The 13,969-nt window shown below is 36.5% G+C and overlaps 1 protein-coding gene across 1 annotated transcript in view; it reads left to right on the top strand.

The window, feature by feature from the left end:
* Positions 1–13,969, top strand: part of ADSS2 (adenylosuccinate synthase 2) — a 36,875-nt gene that overhangs the window by 7,262 nt on the left and 15,644 nt on the right. Inside the window, exons 2-5 of the mRNA XM_064648654.1 lie at positions 8,036–8,138; positions 10,409–10,477; positions 11,231–11,281; positions 13,501–13,567. Of these exons, the coding sequence (XP_064504724.1) occupies positions 8,036–8,138; positions 10,409–10,477; positions 11,231–11,281; positions 13,501–13,567 (290 nt within the window). The remainder of the gene's footprint in view (positions 1–8,035; positions 8,139–10,408; positions 10,478–11,230; positions 11,282–13,500; positions 13,568–13,969) is intronic.

The following is a 13,969-nucleotide window of genomic DNA, read 5'->3' on the forward strand; positions in this document are numbered from 1 at the left end:
TTTTCAGAGTCTTTTTGGAGATTCCGTGTTTCCTCAATTGTTGGCTTCACTTAGCTTTAGATAAGCTTCTAAGTTAGCAGGTATATAGACTAAACCAGAGTTTGTAACACCCAGTTCCGTTAGCTCAGTTTTGGTAGTGCTGGTTACACACTGTAAACTTGAAGTCTTAGCTGATAAACTTTATTGTGCTATTTAAATTCAGCAAGAAAATAATCTTTTTGTTTAAAAAGAACATCTCTCTTTAATCCTGTCATTAGAGGTCACGTTGCAAAAAGGCTGATGAAGTAGTCATCAATACAACTTTCTGAAGACCAGCATAAGTCATTACTGTTTTGCCAAATTACTTCATTAAATTATCAAAACTCTGCCATAACTCCAGGAAAAAAAGATTGCTTCTTACTATCTAGTGAATCAGCTCAATACGTGAATGTTCCCTAGGGGCTTCTCACTAGTACAGCAATGCAATTCCAGAAGAAAAATTGCTGTTAAATATTATTATCAATGCTCCTTCTCCATGCTTTATATGTGATTTGAAAGCTGTTGTGCATGGACAGAATATAACAAGCTAAAGAGTTCTTGTGCTGTGGGAAGGTTCAAAGGGAGAAGACTTGAGTGTATGAACAACTTTAAGGATTAGAGTTTACGAGTCTGGGTCCAAAATATACCTTTCTAAGAGTTACACCTTTAAAAATTGTTTCACTGTTCAGAGCTCTAAGGAAAAAAAAAATCATAAAACTGTAGTCAGGTACTTGTATGAATATTGTTGCTAGCTCTGTTCTGTTCTTTATCCGAAATACTTTAGGTGACTGTTATGATAGTTAAAAGCTATAGAAGGCAAGAGGCAGTAAGTAATTTTGCATAGATGGGGGAAGTGCTGACATGATTGACCTTAAAATTACCATAGATGTCCTATTAGAAACACTGTTCAATCAGTGTGTTTTAAATGTGTCCTCTTCGATATTATTGATTAGTTTTCTGTAAGTTTTCCAGTAGTATCATCTGGACCATGGCACAGTGTTGTGTTACCTGGTGGATTTGTGTCAGGTGCACAAGCATGGTGTTTGTGGCAAGTGTTGCCTTCCAGCACTCTGATAGTGGTTTTTGGCTAGTGGGATTGTTTGATTTATTGATGTTTCAAGCTTGTGTCTAGTCCAATGTCAGCTAGCAGATAGCTAGCTGACTTTTTCCCCTTTCAAATTAGTATTTTCAGGCACTCAAAACTATTGCAAAAAGGGTGTTTCCAAAGAATGTTTATCAAACAGCCCCCAGATGAGCAATACTTGCAGCTGCCTTTGCTATCTAATAACCCCTCTGTGCATGTGTCACTGATTCTGTTCACATTTGCCAGGATAGGTATGTTTTACAATAGTATCTTGTGTGTAGTACTGATCAACCTATCTGAATTGAATATGCAGATTCTTGGGTGTGGTGCTTACACTGAGAAGGATTTTTAGGCTATTCTTTAGCAAACTGAAGGAAAAAACCCTTTTTTTTTTTTTCCTTAAAAAAATAGTATCTCTGAGCAGCTTACCACTGTAAAACATTTCAAAAGTAGTGTTTCATAGGGAATGTTTTATGGAATTAGGCTTCTAGAAAATCAGGTAAATATGGGGTTTTGTTACAAGGATTGCTGTCACTCTAACAGTACTAGTGTGATGACTTGTCTCTTAGTGTGCACCTTTCTGTCATATGTCCTGTATACTTAGCTTTTCTACATGCTGAATAGCTTGGATATTTCAAGATTACCAGCTACTGGTTAGGGATCATGTGCTTTTTCAAGAAAGCCATTTAAGCATACTGTACCAGTAGAGCTGGAATAATGCCTTTTAAAAAAGCTTATGTATTTGGTTATCCTACAACAGGTTTTGCTTAAAATATTATAGACTGGGTAAAGCTCATGCACCTGATCTTACTTTCAATATTCTACTTGAAAGACTCTAAAATAATACTATAATTCAATAGTGTCAGGATTATGTAAGAAGAAAAAAAGCTACTGTCTCATAATAGGATTTTTAGTTGTTCATCCATCAGAACATCAAACTAAGTCGTCCCTAAACTAAACCCATATACTGAAATCATAGAAACATAGAATGGTTTGAGTTGGAAGGGACCTTAAAGACTATCTACTTCAGGGACAGCTTCCACTAGACTGGGTTGCTCAGAGCCCCAGCCTGGTCTTAAGACACTTCCAGGGGTGGGGCATCCACCAGTTCTCTGGGCAACGTGTTCCAGTGCTTCACCACCCTCACAGTAAGGAGTTTCTTCCTAATATCTAATCTAAACCTACCCCCTTTCAGTGTAAAGCCATTCCCTCTTGTCCTATTGCTATGTGGTCTTGTCAGAAGTCCCTCTCCAGCTCTCTTGTAGGTCTTCTGCAGGTAGTGGGAGGCTTCAGTAAGGTCACCCCAAAGCATTCTCTTCTCCAAGCTGAACAAGCACTGCTCTCTCAAGCTGTGTTCACAGGAGAGATTCGGCAAAACTGATCATCTTCATGGCCCTACTCCAGACTTGCTCCAACGTATTCATGTCATGTTGGGACACATGGCATAGTTTCACACTTGTTATTCATGGTGACTTTCACGCTGTGTCCTCAGATAAATGGAAAGAAATATTTTCTTTCCAGTCCAACTGGCACCCTTCTCAGCTGGATATGTGCAGAAGCTTTAAAAAACAAACAGCTCCCCCCCCCCCCCCAACCAAACCAGCAACTCTTTAAATAGTACTAGGAAGCTTTCATGGCTGAGGTGTTTTTTCCTATTCTGTTTTGGTTTGTTTCTTTTTGCATGAAGACTATGATTAGAGCAACTATTTCTAAGATGCCCAACTTCCTAATTCCATGAATTGTTTGAACTGATAATGTTGTGGGGAAAAAAATAGATGTTTGGTTTTCCTTTCACTTTGAGCAAGGTCATGTTTTCCGTGTTACCAGCACAAGTGTTCAGTGTCACCTGGTGGCAGTTCTTCCTTCAGCATTGCTGGCAGCAGTGTAGGCTGCAATTGGGAATCTTGAAAAACTGGAGACTGGGTCCAACAATGAGACCAACTACCCTATCTTTGGTGTGTTTCAAAGTCTTGAGCAACAGCAGTGGTCCTAGGTATTGACTCCAAGGTAAAGTCAAAAGTTAAGGAAGGACAGCTTGTATTTATATTACTTTCTGTTAAAAGGTTCATGCTCCTGGCAGTTGAACAGTTGTAGAAATTCAATTAGAGACACAATTTAACATTGTAATTTGGTACATCTGTGGGCTGCTGAAAGTGCAGATTCTTTGGTCACCAAAAAATCCTTTGGGAAAGGAAAGAGAACTGTTCCAAATACTATGCTGAAAAATACAAGGAGAAAAATAACAGAAGAAAAGGAGAAGGGTCACACAAACAATGCTTTTAACTTTTTAGTGCTAAGAAGGTTGCTGAAGCAGAAAATCCAGTTTTGAAAAACTCAAAGTGTGCTTAAACTGCAGTTCTGTACCTTGATAGAGATGCACAAATAAATGGTGCTGTATTGAAGCAAAGTATGCTTGGGACTTCACAAGCAGTGGCTGTGTTAGCGTCTAGATGGGAGTTCTTAGTGGTCTTTGTTTTGGGTTGCTGCTTTGTTGCTAGTTGGAGAATCGGTTTTGTGTTCTGTTCTTTGTTCTTTTCCTACATACTAATTTTTCTGTGATGAAATGAGCTCAAGTCTGGAGGCTATTTTCTAATGTAAGGAAAACCTAAAGAGAAATGGTTTGGCTTTTTTTGTTTTTAAAAAGTCACTCTCTTCTAAGTGAGCTGTATTAGAACTTAAAGGGAGAAGTCTGTTTATATTCTTACCTAAATAGCCTAGTAATAACCTAATCTAGAGAGATATTTCATTGTTAAATAAGCAAAAGTTAAGCATTATGCACATTAACTTCATTAAGTTCCTAGTCGCTGGTGTAATATTAAAAACTGATTTTTTTTTTCTAATATTCTTTCTGATACTTTCCAACAATATACTGTCACTTCACACAATTTGAATATTAGGTGATAAAGCCTCTGGAGCAATAAGCATCTGCTTTTCTCTTGTGTTTCTTTGATTTTGTCCTTGGTATGTTCTGGGATGATGCTGTGGTAAGAAAATGTTCAGGTAACTAGCAAATACCTTCTGGCATGAATTCCAGAATGAAAAGATTTAAAATAACAAAATGTTGGGATATTCTAGATTGTGCCTATTGAAATGAGAAGCTTGCAGTGTGTAGGGATTCTGCTGTGTGTAACTGAACTTGAATCATGTGCACAGGGTTATAATTAGAAATGAACACAACGATTTATCTTCTCTTTGGTAATTCTATATTTAAGAAAATAATATGCACAGTTGTTGGTTGGTTGGAAATCAGAATTTCAGTGATTAATGTTTAGAGTATTATGAATTTATTTTTTTTTTAAATTATACATGTTTTTCCTAATAAGTGTTTAAACTGACAGAGGCAGGAGGTTTTGCGGAGAAGAAAAAGGTTCTTAAGAGACTTGAGACAGTCTTACTTAGGTCCAAAATCTTGATTCTCCTTTTCTGTCAGGTGATCTGAGAGTTTACAATGCTGTATCTGGTATTGTAACATCCTGTGAGATGCAGCAGTGAAAAAGGAAAATTTTCACGAGCACGTTTTTGGGAAGCACATAAAGACACGAGTGGGTCTTTTGTGTGCATGTGGTTGCTTTGGTTTGGTGGGGTTTTTTTTCCTTCATGTGTTAGGTCAGTGGGGTTAGACCACTCTTATAACAGCTGTATCTGAGCATGGAAACCATGGAAGCAGAGGGAGAGAACACAAAAATTTATGAAACAGGTTCAGTGGGTCTGTGTTTTGACCTTGAAAGCTCTCTTCTGGTCCTACCTATATGGCCTGTCCTGAACTGTTTTGTTAGGGTTTTTGTGGGGGTTTTTTTTGTGGTTTTTGTTTGTTGTTGTTTTTTTTTTTTTGTGTGTGTGTGTGTGTGGGTTTTTTGTGTGTTTTTTTTTTTTCCCCTCAAAAAGGCTTCTCTGCTTGTGTTTTTTGTTAGGTATTTGTGTCTTTGCTGTCCTTCAGAAAGTTTCTTTTGCATAATTTTGGAATAAAATATTGCATTGCAGTACCATGCAAGCAAAGTCTTGAGTCTGTTAGACATTGCTGACTATATCATGCTATTTCATTGCATTGATTACCTTTACTTCTTAATTAATTTTTCTGCTTTTCTATACCTGCACAATATTATTTCTCTTCCTCTGGCAAAGTCTAGGCTGCCTGATGTCCTTCACAGCCTGCATTCTGAATTCTCCTTCCATTCTGCAGAATGGGAAGAAAGCATCCTAGTAAAGAAGCTCTGTTCAGAGTGCTACTGGGGCCTTCTTGTACCTCTCAGATATAAGAAGTCATCATTTCCCCTCTATCCTTTTGTGCAAGCCATCTATTTGAAGCTGAATCCAGGGTTACCTTGCCCTCATGAGTGAGTATCTTGGCCATGGCACAGGTGTTGGCTCAGCTGAAGGAAGTCTTGTTGTGCAGGGCGAAAGGCAGAAGGAGCCACTGCTACATGTATGTAGTATATTCCACTGAGCAACAGCATCTTTTGGTCTTGCTGCACACTTTTCCTCTCTGTGTTTGCACACAGGTGTTTCAGTTTTTTCTCTCCCACTTATGGGAGAGAACTTCTGTTGCTTTGGTACCTATAAGGTTACTGAGATGTGGTAAACTGATCATTTTATTTAGTTAACTAAGGAGTATTGCCAATCTCAAGAAACGACTTATATGTCTTAATTTCCCTCTGGCAAAAGCTTTATGCAAGGTATTGAAGATCATTTGAGCATGAACTTTGTTTAACTAATAGTGAAAATAAATTCCACAGTTAGTTCTCCATTAATAATGTTTAAACAGTTGAATCAAAGTTAGTTTGAATGACCTAACTGGTCCCATTTGGTTTAGTTTGAGGGAGAAGAAGTGAGGAATCCAGATGGAAAGCAAAGAAGCCAGGAGCAACTTCATCAGTTTACAGCTGGAGTTATCCTCAGAGGCAATAGTTGCCTGCATTAACATCAGTTTCTGGAGGAGTGAAAAAACAACCCAAAAGGAAGTCAAACCTCATAACCTAACAACAACCCTCCCCTTCACCTGACCACCAGTAGAACTCTGAGTTCAGATTTCTGTTATTAGAATTGTTTACCAAACCCATGTTGAGCAATGTCTGAGCACACAACATGTGTACATTTCACTGCAAGTTTATTGTAAAGTGTGCAGTGTGAACCATTATTTTAATATATTACAATTCATATGCTTGCACTTCCGTGGTTAGGGTAGAGCTTACTTGTAAATCAGCAGAAGAATTTTGAAAACTGAGTTCACGACATGCTGTTATTTTAATGGTCTCCTAAAGTAACATTTAAAATTAAAAATATTTTTCAAAATGGCACATTTTGACAGAGTGACATCCAAAGCAAGGCGTGGACTGACTTAATATTCTACCAGACAGCTGCTATCAATAGCACTTTTGGGATTGAATCTTTTCCTGTTGTTGGCATCATAATATTATAAACAACTAAATTCTGAGATTCAAATTTGAGTCTACTCTGAAAATAAGCTTTTGGAAACCTTAAGATATTAGTATGGCCTAAGAGTGTCAGATCACTCGCAGTGAAAATCTGCATCCAAAAATCTTTACAGCTGCTTCCAGGTAATGTTCACTACATGGAAAAAACCTATGGCATGTGTGTTTATGTACTGGCACAAATGTTTGTTATCTACAACTATTCTCTATTTGTATTATCAGATACGGCTTTATGTATTGGATTCGTGCTTTGTAAACATTGTAGAAGTAGTGAGTAGCTGTTGAGTTCATTACTTAGAAAAGATCTTATGTGAGACAATATTCTGGAATATTTCAGATTTATAGCTCCATGGATTAATACTTCATATAATTTGTCTTCTTATCATATAATGCTTTTCTTCAGTTTGTCTTGTGCTGAAAGGCAGCTTAGTTTAAAAGTCTTTCCTTTCGGGTTTCTCTTTGAAGCAGTTTGTTTATTTCTGGTGCAAGGTGCCTGTAAAGGATGTTCCTGTGGTTATGACAGACAGAACCATTTTGTATGTAACCTTAACTTGCACAAATGACAGGGTCACAAGAGAGTATAAGCTTATTTTCAAAGGTACAATAAACAAGATCTGGGGATATTTGGTAACTGTTTTGTAATCTTTTTAGTTTCATAAGCCTTTCTTGACCCTCTTTAAGACTTGGTCACAAGCTTCTTTTGGTATTTTAGACATATTTCACACTTCAGCAAATCTCTTAATACATTCTCTGTGGTAATGAAAAGAGCTAGAAATGTTAAGTGTTAGTTTGATGTAAATGGTTTCTGGTAACTTACAAAACCACAAAGTCATAGTTGCTCCTAGATTCTCTACATAAACAAAACACTTAAGGTAAAAATTACTTGTATTGTTACAGAACCTCTCTCATCACACAGTAGGTATAGAATGAACCAGTTAACTTTGCTGGTTACTGTTCATACAAAAGCACTCAAAAGACTGAAGCCAAAATTCAGAACAACAAGCCTGGATGTTGCCAAACAACTACACTTATCTTTCCCAATAACTGGATGGTTTTATAGAGTTTAGTCGGGGATTTGTTTTTTTTACTTTGCTAAGGTTGCAGTTCCACTTTCAACACTTTCTGTAACTGTAACAGAAAGCTAATGAAACTGATGGTGGCTTTCAGAAATGACTGCATGTTCTAGAATATTCATACTTCTGTCCAATAATTTTTAGAAACATTTTAATCTTATTGCAAGCTTTCGTACCTTTGATGAACCAAAACACTGTGCAAAGTCTATATGGCAGATAATACTGATGTTGAAATTGTCCGGTTTGACAGGAGTAGTTTGACTGACTTCCTGGGAAAAAGAAATCTCTGAAAGATCTTTTATCAATAACAGAAATGAAAATGTGGAATTGGAGCTGGAACAAGTTTATTCCATCTTTATACTATGTTCATTTGCCTTTAGTGTCAAAAACTATTAACACTTTTTTTTCTCCCCTCTCTCCCTCCCACTCAGGGAGGCAATAATGCAGGGCATACTGTTGTTGTGGATGCTGTGGAGTATGACTTTCACCTTCTGCCAAGTGGGATCATCAATCCAAGAGTCACTGCATTCATTGGTAAGTGGATATCTCTAAAAGATAGAGTACTGTAGTTACAGTCTTCTGACATTAAAATAATGTATTTGAGGACGTAGAGGATAAGGATTCTTTTTCTTCAGTTTTTCATTGGCTTGAACTGTTCTGCTGTCATCCTAATGCTGCCCTAACTCATTTGTGAAGTTTGGATTATGGAAGCTTCCTGTATTGTCTTAGATAGTTCGTCTTTGTTCTTATCTATCGATACAAACAGCTAGCTGCCCAGGATATCTTCATTCTCCCATTCCCTCTTATTTTCTCTACCAGTTATTTATTTTATTCTCCCATTACCTCCTCTCTGTTTAAATCTTTAGGCCTGCTAAGGACCTACTGGTACTTTTTGAAACATAGATCTTTCCTCTTTTTTCCATTGAATTGTGAAATGAATGTTGACTCCAAAAGACTTCCCCACTGTAGAGTTCTTACCAAGAAGTCCTCTCAGGAGAGTACATTAGAACTTTAGGGCAGTGGCAGTACTAGGTGATGTCAGGATCTATGATCTGTTTTCTTTATGAAAGGGGATTTAGACTGTTCAGTCTGTTGTCCCTACAAAACTACTTACCCCCCTCCTTGTCTTGGAATCCTGTTTCCAATCCTACATGTGTGGTTTTTTTTTTCCTTTGGATTGCTTGTATGACCAACCTTAATAATGCTACATGGCCCATACAATTTCCTTCTAAAAATGAATATAAATATAAAATGTGTACACAGCATTATAACTGTATATGTGCTTGAGTGCTGTTTCACTAAGAAGGTGGATCTCTGGGTCACTAAAGGCTATGACCTCACAACACTTTCATCTTGCTTTTCTGATATCCAGGACTCCTGTCCCTTACACAGTGTACTTGTCCAAATCAGGACTCTGTTGCCATGCTCTTCCTGTCCCTTCTTCCTACACCTCATTGCTTTGAGATTGTAGTCTTGCCTCTCAGCTTGGTATGTGTGCCAAGAGTAAGTGGTCATTGACAGTATTGACAGTTTGCTAAACAGCAGCTCCAGAGTCTCTGTCACAAGTTACTCAATTCATAAACAGTCCAGGTGTAATGACTGTATACTCTCAGTCATCCCTAACTCTGTACTTGATGAGATTTGGTGGTTAATTGCCTCTTTTCAGCTGTTATATTGTGACTTGCTAATAGGATAGTTTTGGATCAACTTGCCCTTCCTAATACTTCTATAGAAACTGAGTCAATGGGCATGGAAATAGATTCCTGCTGATGAAGGGGAGTTTGGGATGTTAACTGTTTCTAGTTTTTGAGGGCTGAGGCAGATAGTACTTCTGTTCTTTTTTGATATGTTACTGTGTTATGTTTCTTAAGGAGATTATTGCTTGAAAACAGTAAAAAAGGATGTGTTTAAAGTCTCTTTTTGGGGAAAAAAAACCAACTTAGGATTCCAGTGAAAGAGCTTATGGGTTCAAAAAATGGCAAGGGCAAAATAATTGGAGTATTATAATAAAGTATTCCCATTGATTAGGACTGCACCATGAAGGTTATAGTGAAGAAGTCTTAAAATACTTTGTATTTTGATGCTTAGAATGCTTTTGTCTTTGTGAAATTAGGTGATATGCAAATAGTTTTGAAGGGCAGGTCCCTTTTTTTACCTAGATGTTATACTGGTAGCTTTCGATCTACTGAGCTTGCCATGATGGTTGAGTTTTGCCATATGGGAATGCTCCTCCTTAGGCACTCAGTGATGCTGGTTAATTGTATGAGCCAGTAGTCTTTTTCTGAGCAATGTGATGGTTGTAGGAAGGTGAGCTTGCCTTCGACAGATCTTTTTCCTCTGTTATTTTTGCTAGTCTGTTAACAACTCCAGATCTATATACAGTATATCTCGTCTCTGTTGCAGAAGGAACACAGCCTGAGGGGATGCTAGTGTTTATGATGATCATAGCAATGTGCTAAGCTTTAAAAAAACAATAGAGTTATTACAGTGAAGTATAAAGCAGGAAGTTAATTTTAGATAAGAGGAAGAGGAAGTTGCATTTCAGACTGTCCCACGATTTTGTTACTATTCTCCTTTAAATTGAAAGTTTAGTTGAGTTTATTAAAAAGATTCAGTGCCTGTAGAAAGGAGTAAATCTGTCTTCTAGACAAATTCCTAAGAAAAAAAATTGTATTATCTTGAAAGTTTAAAAACTTAAGTAAAACACTCTGCACACAAAACATGAAGTGTCTTTAGCTGTTTGAAATATTTTTTCCCATCCTCAACAATGCATTAAATTAATGTAATGTAATGGTTTTCTTCAGGAAATGGCGTTGTAATTCATTTGCCAGGACTCTTTGAAGAAGCTGAAAAAAACTTAAAGAAAGGAAAAGGTGAGAAAATTTTAAGATACTACCTTTAAAATAGTTTGTGGGGCATTCTTCAAAAAATTTAGATGGAGGATGCCTCTGTTGAGGTTATATACAATGTATTTTTCCATAACTCCCTTTAGCTGCTGCATACTGACAGGAGTCTTGCTAGAAGTTTCATGGCCCTCATGGGAAGACAGATAAAAGAAGTCTCTGTACAGTTTCAGAATATCTTCTAAATACAAATTATCTTCAGACATTTTTCTTTGCTTAAAAAAGTGAATTTAAGAAGTGAAACAACTTCTTTAAGTGTGTTAATCTGTTCATAGTTGCTTTATCTCTTACAATATTGGCGTACACTTTGACCTTGTTAATGTAAACAAGTGCTGTGGTAATCACTTCTTGATTCAGAACTCGGTTTTTGGATACTTTGTGTTATGTCTATTGCTATGCTTGGCAGCAGTCTACTGTAAGTGAGGTAAAGCAGTGGTCTAGATTATTCAAAATCAAAAAAGCTACTAATTGTTTGCTAGAATTGAGGAATTAGTAGAATAGCTTGAATTCTTCTTCAGAATAAGCCTGATTTTCTCAGCTTTATAGGTTGATGCCAAGTTTTAATTACTGAAATTACTTTTTTTTTTCACTCTGCAATGTGATTGCTCAGTCTTTAAATAGATTGACTGAAGACTAAACATGAAAAGCATTTATACTTTATACATCAGAAGACAAAAATGCTGTACAAAACATAATTTGAACTATTTAATTTTGTCTTTTAAGGGCTAGAAGGCTGGGAGAAAAGACTAATAATTTCTGACAGGGCTCATATTGGTAAGTTCCTGTTTGGGGTTTGGTTTTCTGTTGATTTTTTTTTTTTTAATTAATCTCTGGTTTCTCTGAACTTTCTGTGGCAGTAAAAGTGTGACCATTTTTAGCCATCTCTTTACACAGGTCTGCACTTTTCTTTGGATTAAGTCTCTGTGGGGTGCTTTGGTTTATTGAAGGTCCTAGAAAAAACTGTTCCTCACTCAGGACCCTCCCAGTTTTATATTCTAGTGACTCTTTAATCCTATTCCATAGGCATCACCTAGTCAGGAAAGCAGGTTCACTTTGTAAGTCAAAGATTAGAAGCATAGAGCAGTCAAAAAGCATTCAGAAGTGAATTGGCTGAAGGATTCATTTACCCTTTTGGTGCAAATACAGTGTTGCTTACAGCAACTTTTTTATTGGGAAACCACATGACCAGGTTTCAAACTAGTGATCTCCCTACCAAGGAAATTGCCACATGCTTCTGAAAAGAGACTTTATGGTAAGGGCTCTGTAGGGATGGAGAGAATGACTGCCTTCCTCACAGGGAGCTCATCAGCCGAGCACTGATTCCAGGCTATGCTCCAGACAGCACTGCAGTTCAGAGCCTGGAGTAAAATAGTGTTTAGAGTCCAGTCCACTAATGCAGAACTTCAGAGACTCTTCCTGTACCACTTCTAACACATCTTTATTATGTGAATTTATCCTTTAAATTAGTTCTTTGGATATTATAACATTATTGCTGCTCTGGTAGTCATTTTCTGAAGACGCAAACTGTTGAGGACTGTATGAGATAAAGGCTTATAACACCGAAAAAAGGTTTTGCTTTTGGTTTTGCTTTCTTTGGGGGTTTTTTTGTGTTGTTTTCTTAAACAACGCTGGAGTAGCTTAGTGAGTGAACATGTTATTTCACAGTAAATGTTTTTACTTTGGAGTAACTAATAAGTTTGGAATAGTTAGTAACTGTATCTAAGTTACCAATATCTTTTCTGATAGTAGAATCACTGTAGGTGAATTAATTGGAACTTGCTTGATTATTAGAAAAACTTTTTTCTGTGGTGATTATATTAAAATGGCAATACTGGGAAGTTTTTATCACTAAACAAATTGTGAGTAAAAAGGATTAGTAACTCACTGTCACTCATAATCATTCAGCCTCTTAACAGAAATGAACTTTCAGAATGCCTCTATTTAGAAAGTTTGATGGCAATCTGAAGATCTGTTGTCATGATAAAAATGTCTTCTCTAAAAGGGCTGTTGTTGATCTGTGAATAATTAGTTTATAACAAAGGATCAACCAAAGATAGGTTCAAGCTGCTGGGCATAACATAATCCTTTACAATACGGGAATGTGTGGAAATAAACACAAAAGCAAATTAATAAGGCAAACAGGAAAACCACACTTGCAGAGAGACTAGAGTACTTATTGAATGAATCTGTTTCTTGTAAGTTTTCAGTCTTTCCTGTGTAATGTGTACATTAGTTTTTAACTTTCAGGAGGGATAGCACTTAAGAAAACTAAACTGGCTTCTGTTCGTCTGTCTACTGTGCACAGATATTTGTATTTGACATGAGTCTTGTAAGATTTGGGATTTTGGTTGGGGTTTTTTTGGCTTTTATGGTAGACAAAGACTTGATGCAAGAGATACTTTTCATAATCTTTGTAATTAATAACAATGTAATGCATTAAAAAAAAATCGGGCCTTATGAAGATGACCTCTGTTATCATAACAGATGTTGGTGGGAGCTTTTGTTATTTCCAGATGTGTTTTAATTGATGTTGTCTAAAACATAAAAATAAAATGGTGTAAGAAGTCTTTAGAATAAGTGAGAATGTTCACTTTAAGTTCCCACCTAAATTTCAGCAGTATGACCTTTTTTTACTGCACTCTGTTTCCAGGATTTTTTTCTACTGCATGTTTTTTTTAATCCATACAATTTTTTGGGCTACTACAAAGCAGAAATGGCTTAGTTATTCTGTGGGATGTGTCTACTCAGTCTGCAAGTATTCTACAAAATAAACACTTTAAAGAAAGTATCTGAAGACCTTAGAACTCTTCCATGTGAAAAAATGTAACTTGTAAAAGAGGAGAAAAAAAACTCTTCTCATTTTATTTGCCTCTCTTCATTGTGTATATTATTTTTCCACATTGATAAAAAAATAGGCTGGAGTTGATTTGAAGAAATCAATAATGATATAGTAATTTGTTTCACACAAATTTTCAACTTACTTATTTTCTTAGTGTTTGATTTCCACCAAGCTGCTGATGGCATCCAAGAACAACAGCGGCAGGAACAAGCAGGAAAGAAGTAGGTAGTTTTATTTTGTCAAATGTGGGATGACTTTGTGCAAACATGACTTAATGGATTGAATATCCGTTATTGTGTGGATAATGCAGGGATCATTTCTTACACTTTTGTCTTCCAGGGGCTAGTGAAAGATTATATTCTGAATTAAAGAGTTTTATCTTGATATTTTGTCTTATGAAAAATTTCCTAATTCTCAATTTGCTTTATAAAAAGAGTTCCCGCTTCCAAATGTTTTGTTTACTGGAGGTATTGGTTTCTGTAAAAATATATTTCTTGTTATGAAGATTCAAGGACACTTCTGTCATCTCCAAATAACTGAAAGGTCTCTCATATAACTAATTTAGTATCTCACAATGCTTTATTGTTAGAAGTGCAAGTAAGTGTTCACATTGTCTACTACAG

Source organism: Pseudopipra pipra, chromosome 3 (genome assembly GCF_036250125.1).
Source record: "Pseudopipra pipra isolate bDixPip1 chromosome 3, bDixPip1.hap1, whole genome shotgun sequence".
Taxonomy (NCBI): Eukaryota; Metazoa; Chordata; class Aves; order Passeriformes; family Pipridae; genus Pseudopipra; species Pseudopipra pipra.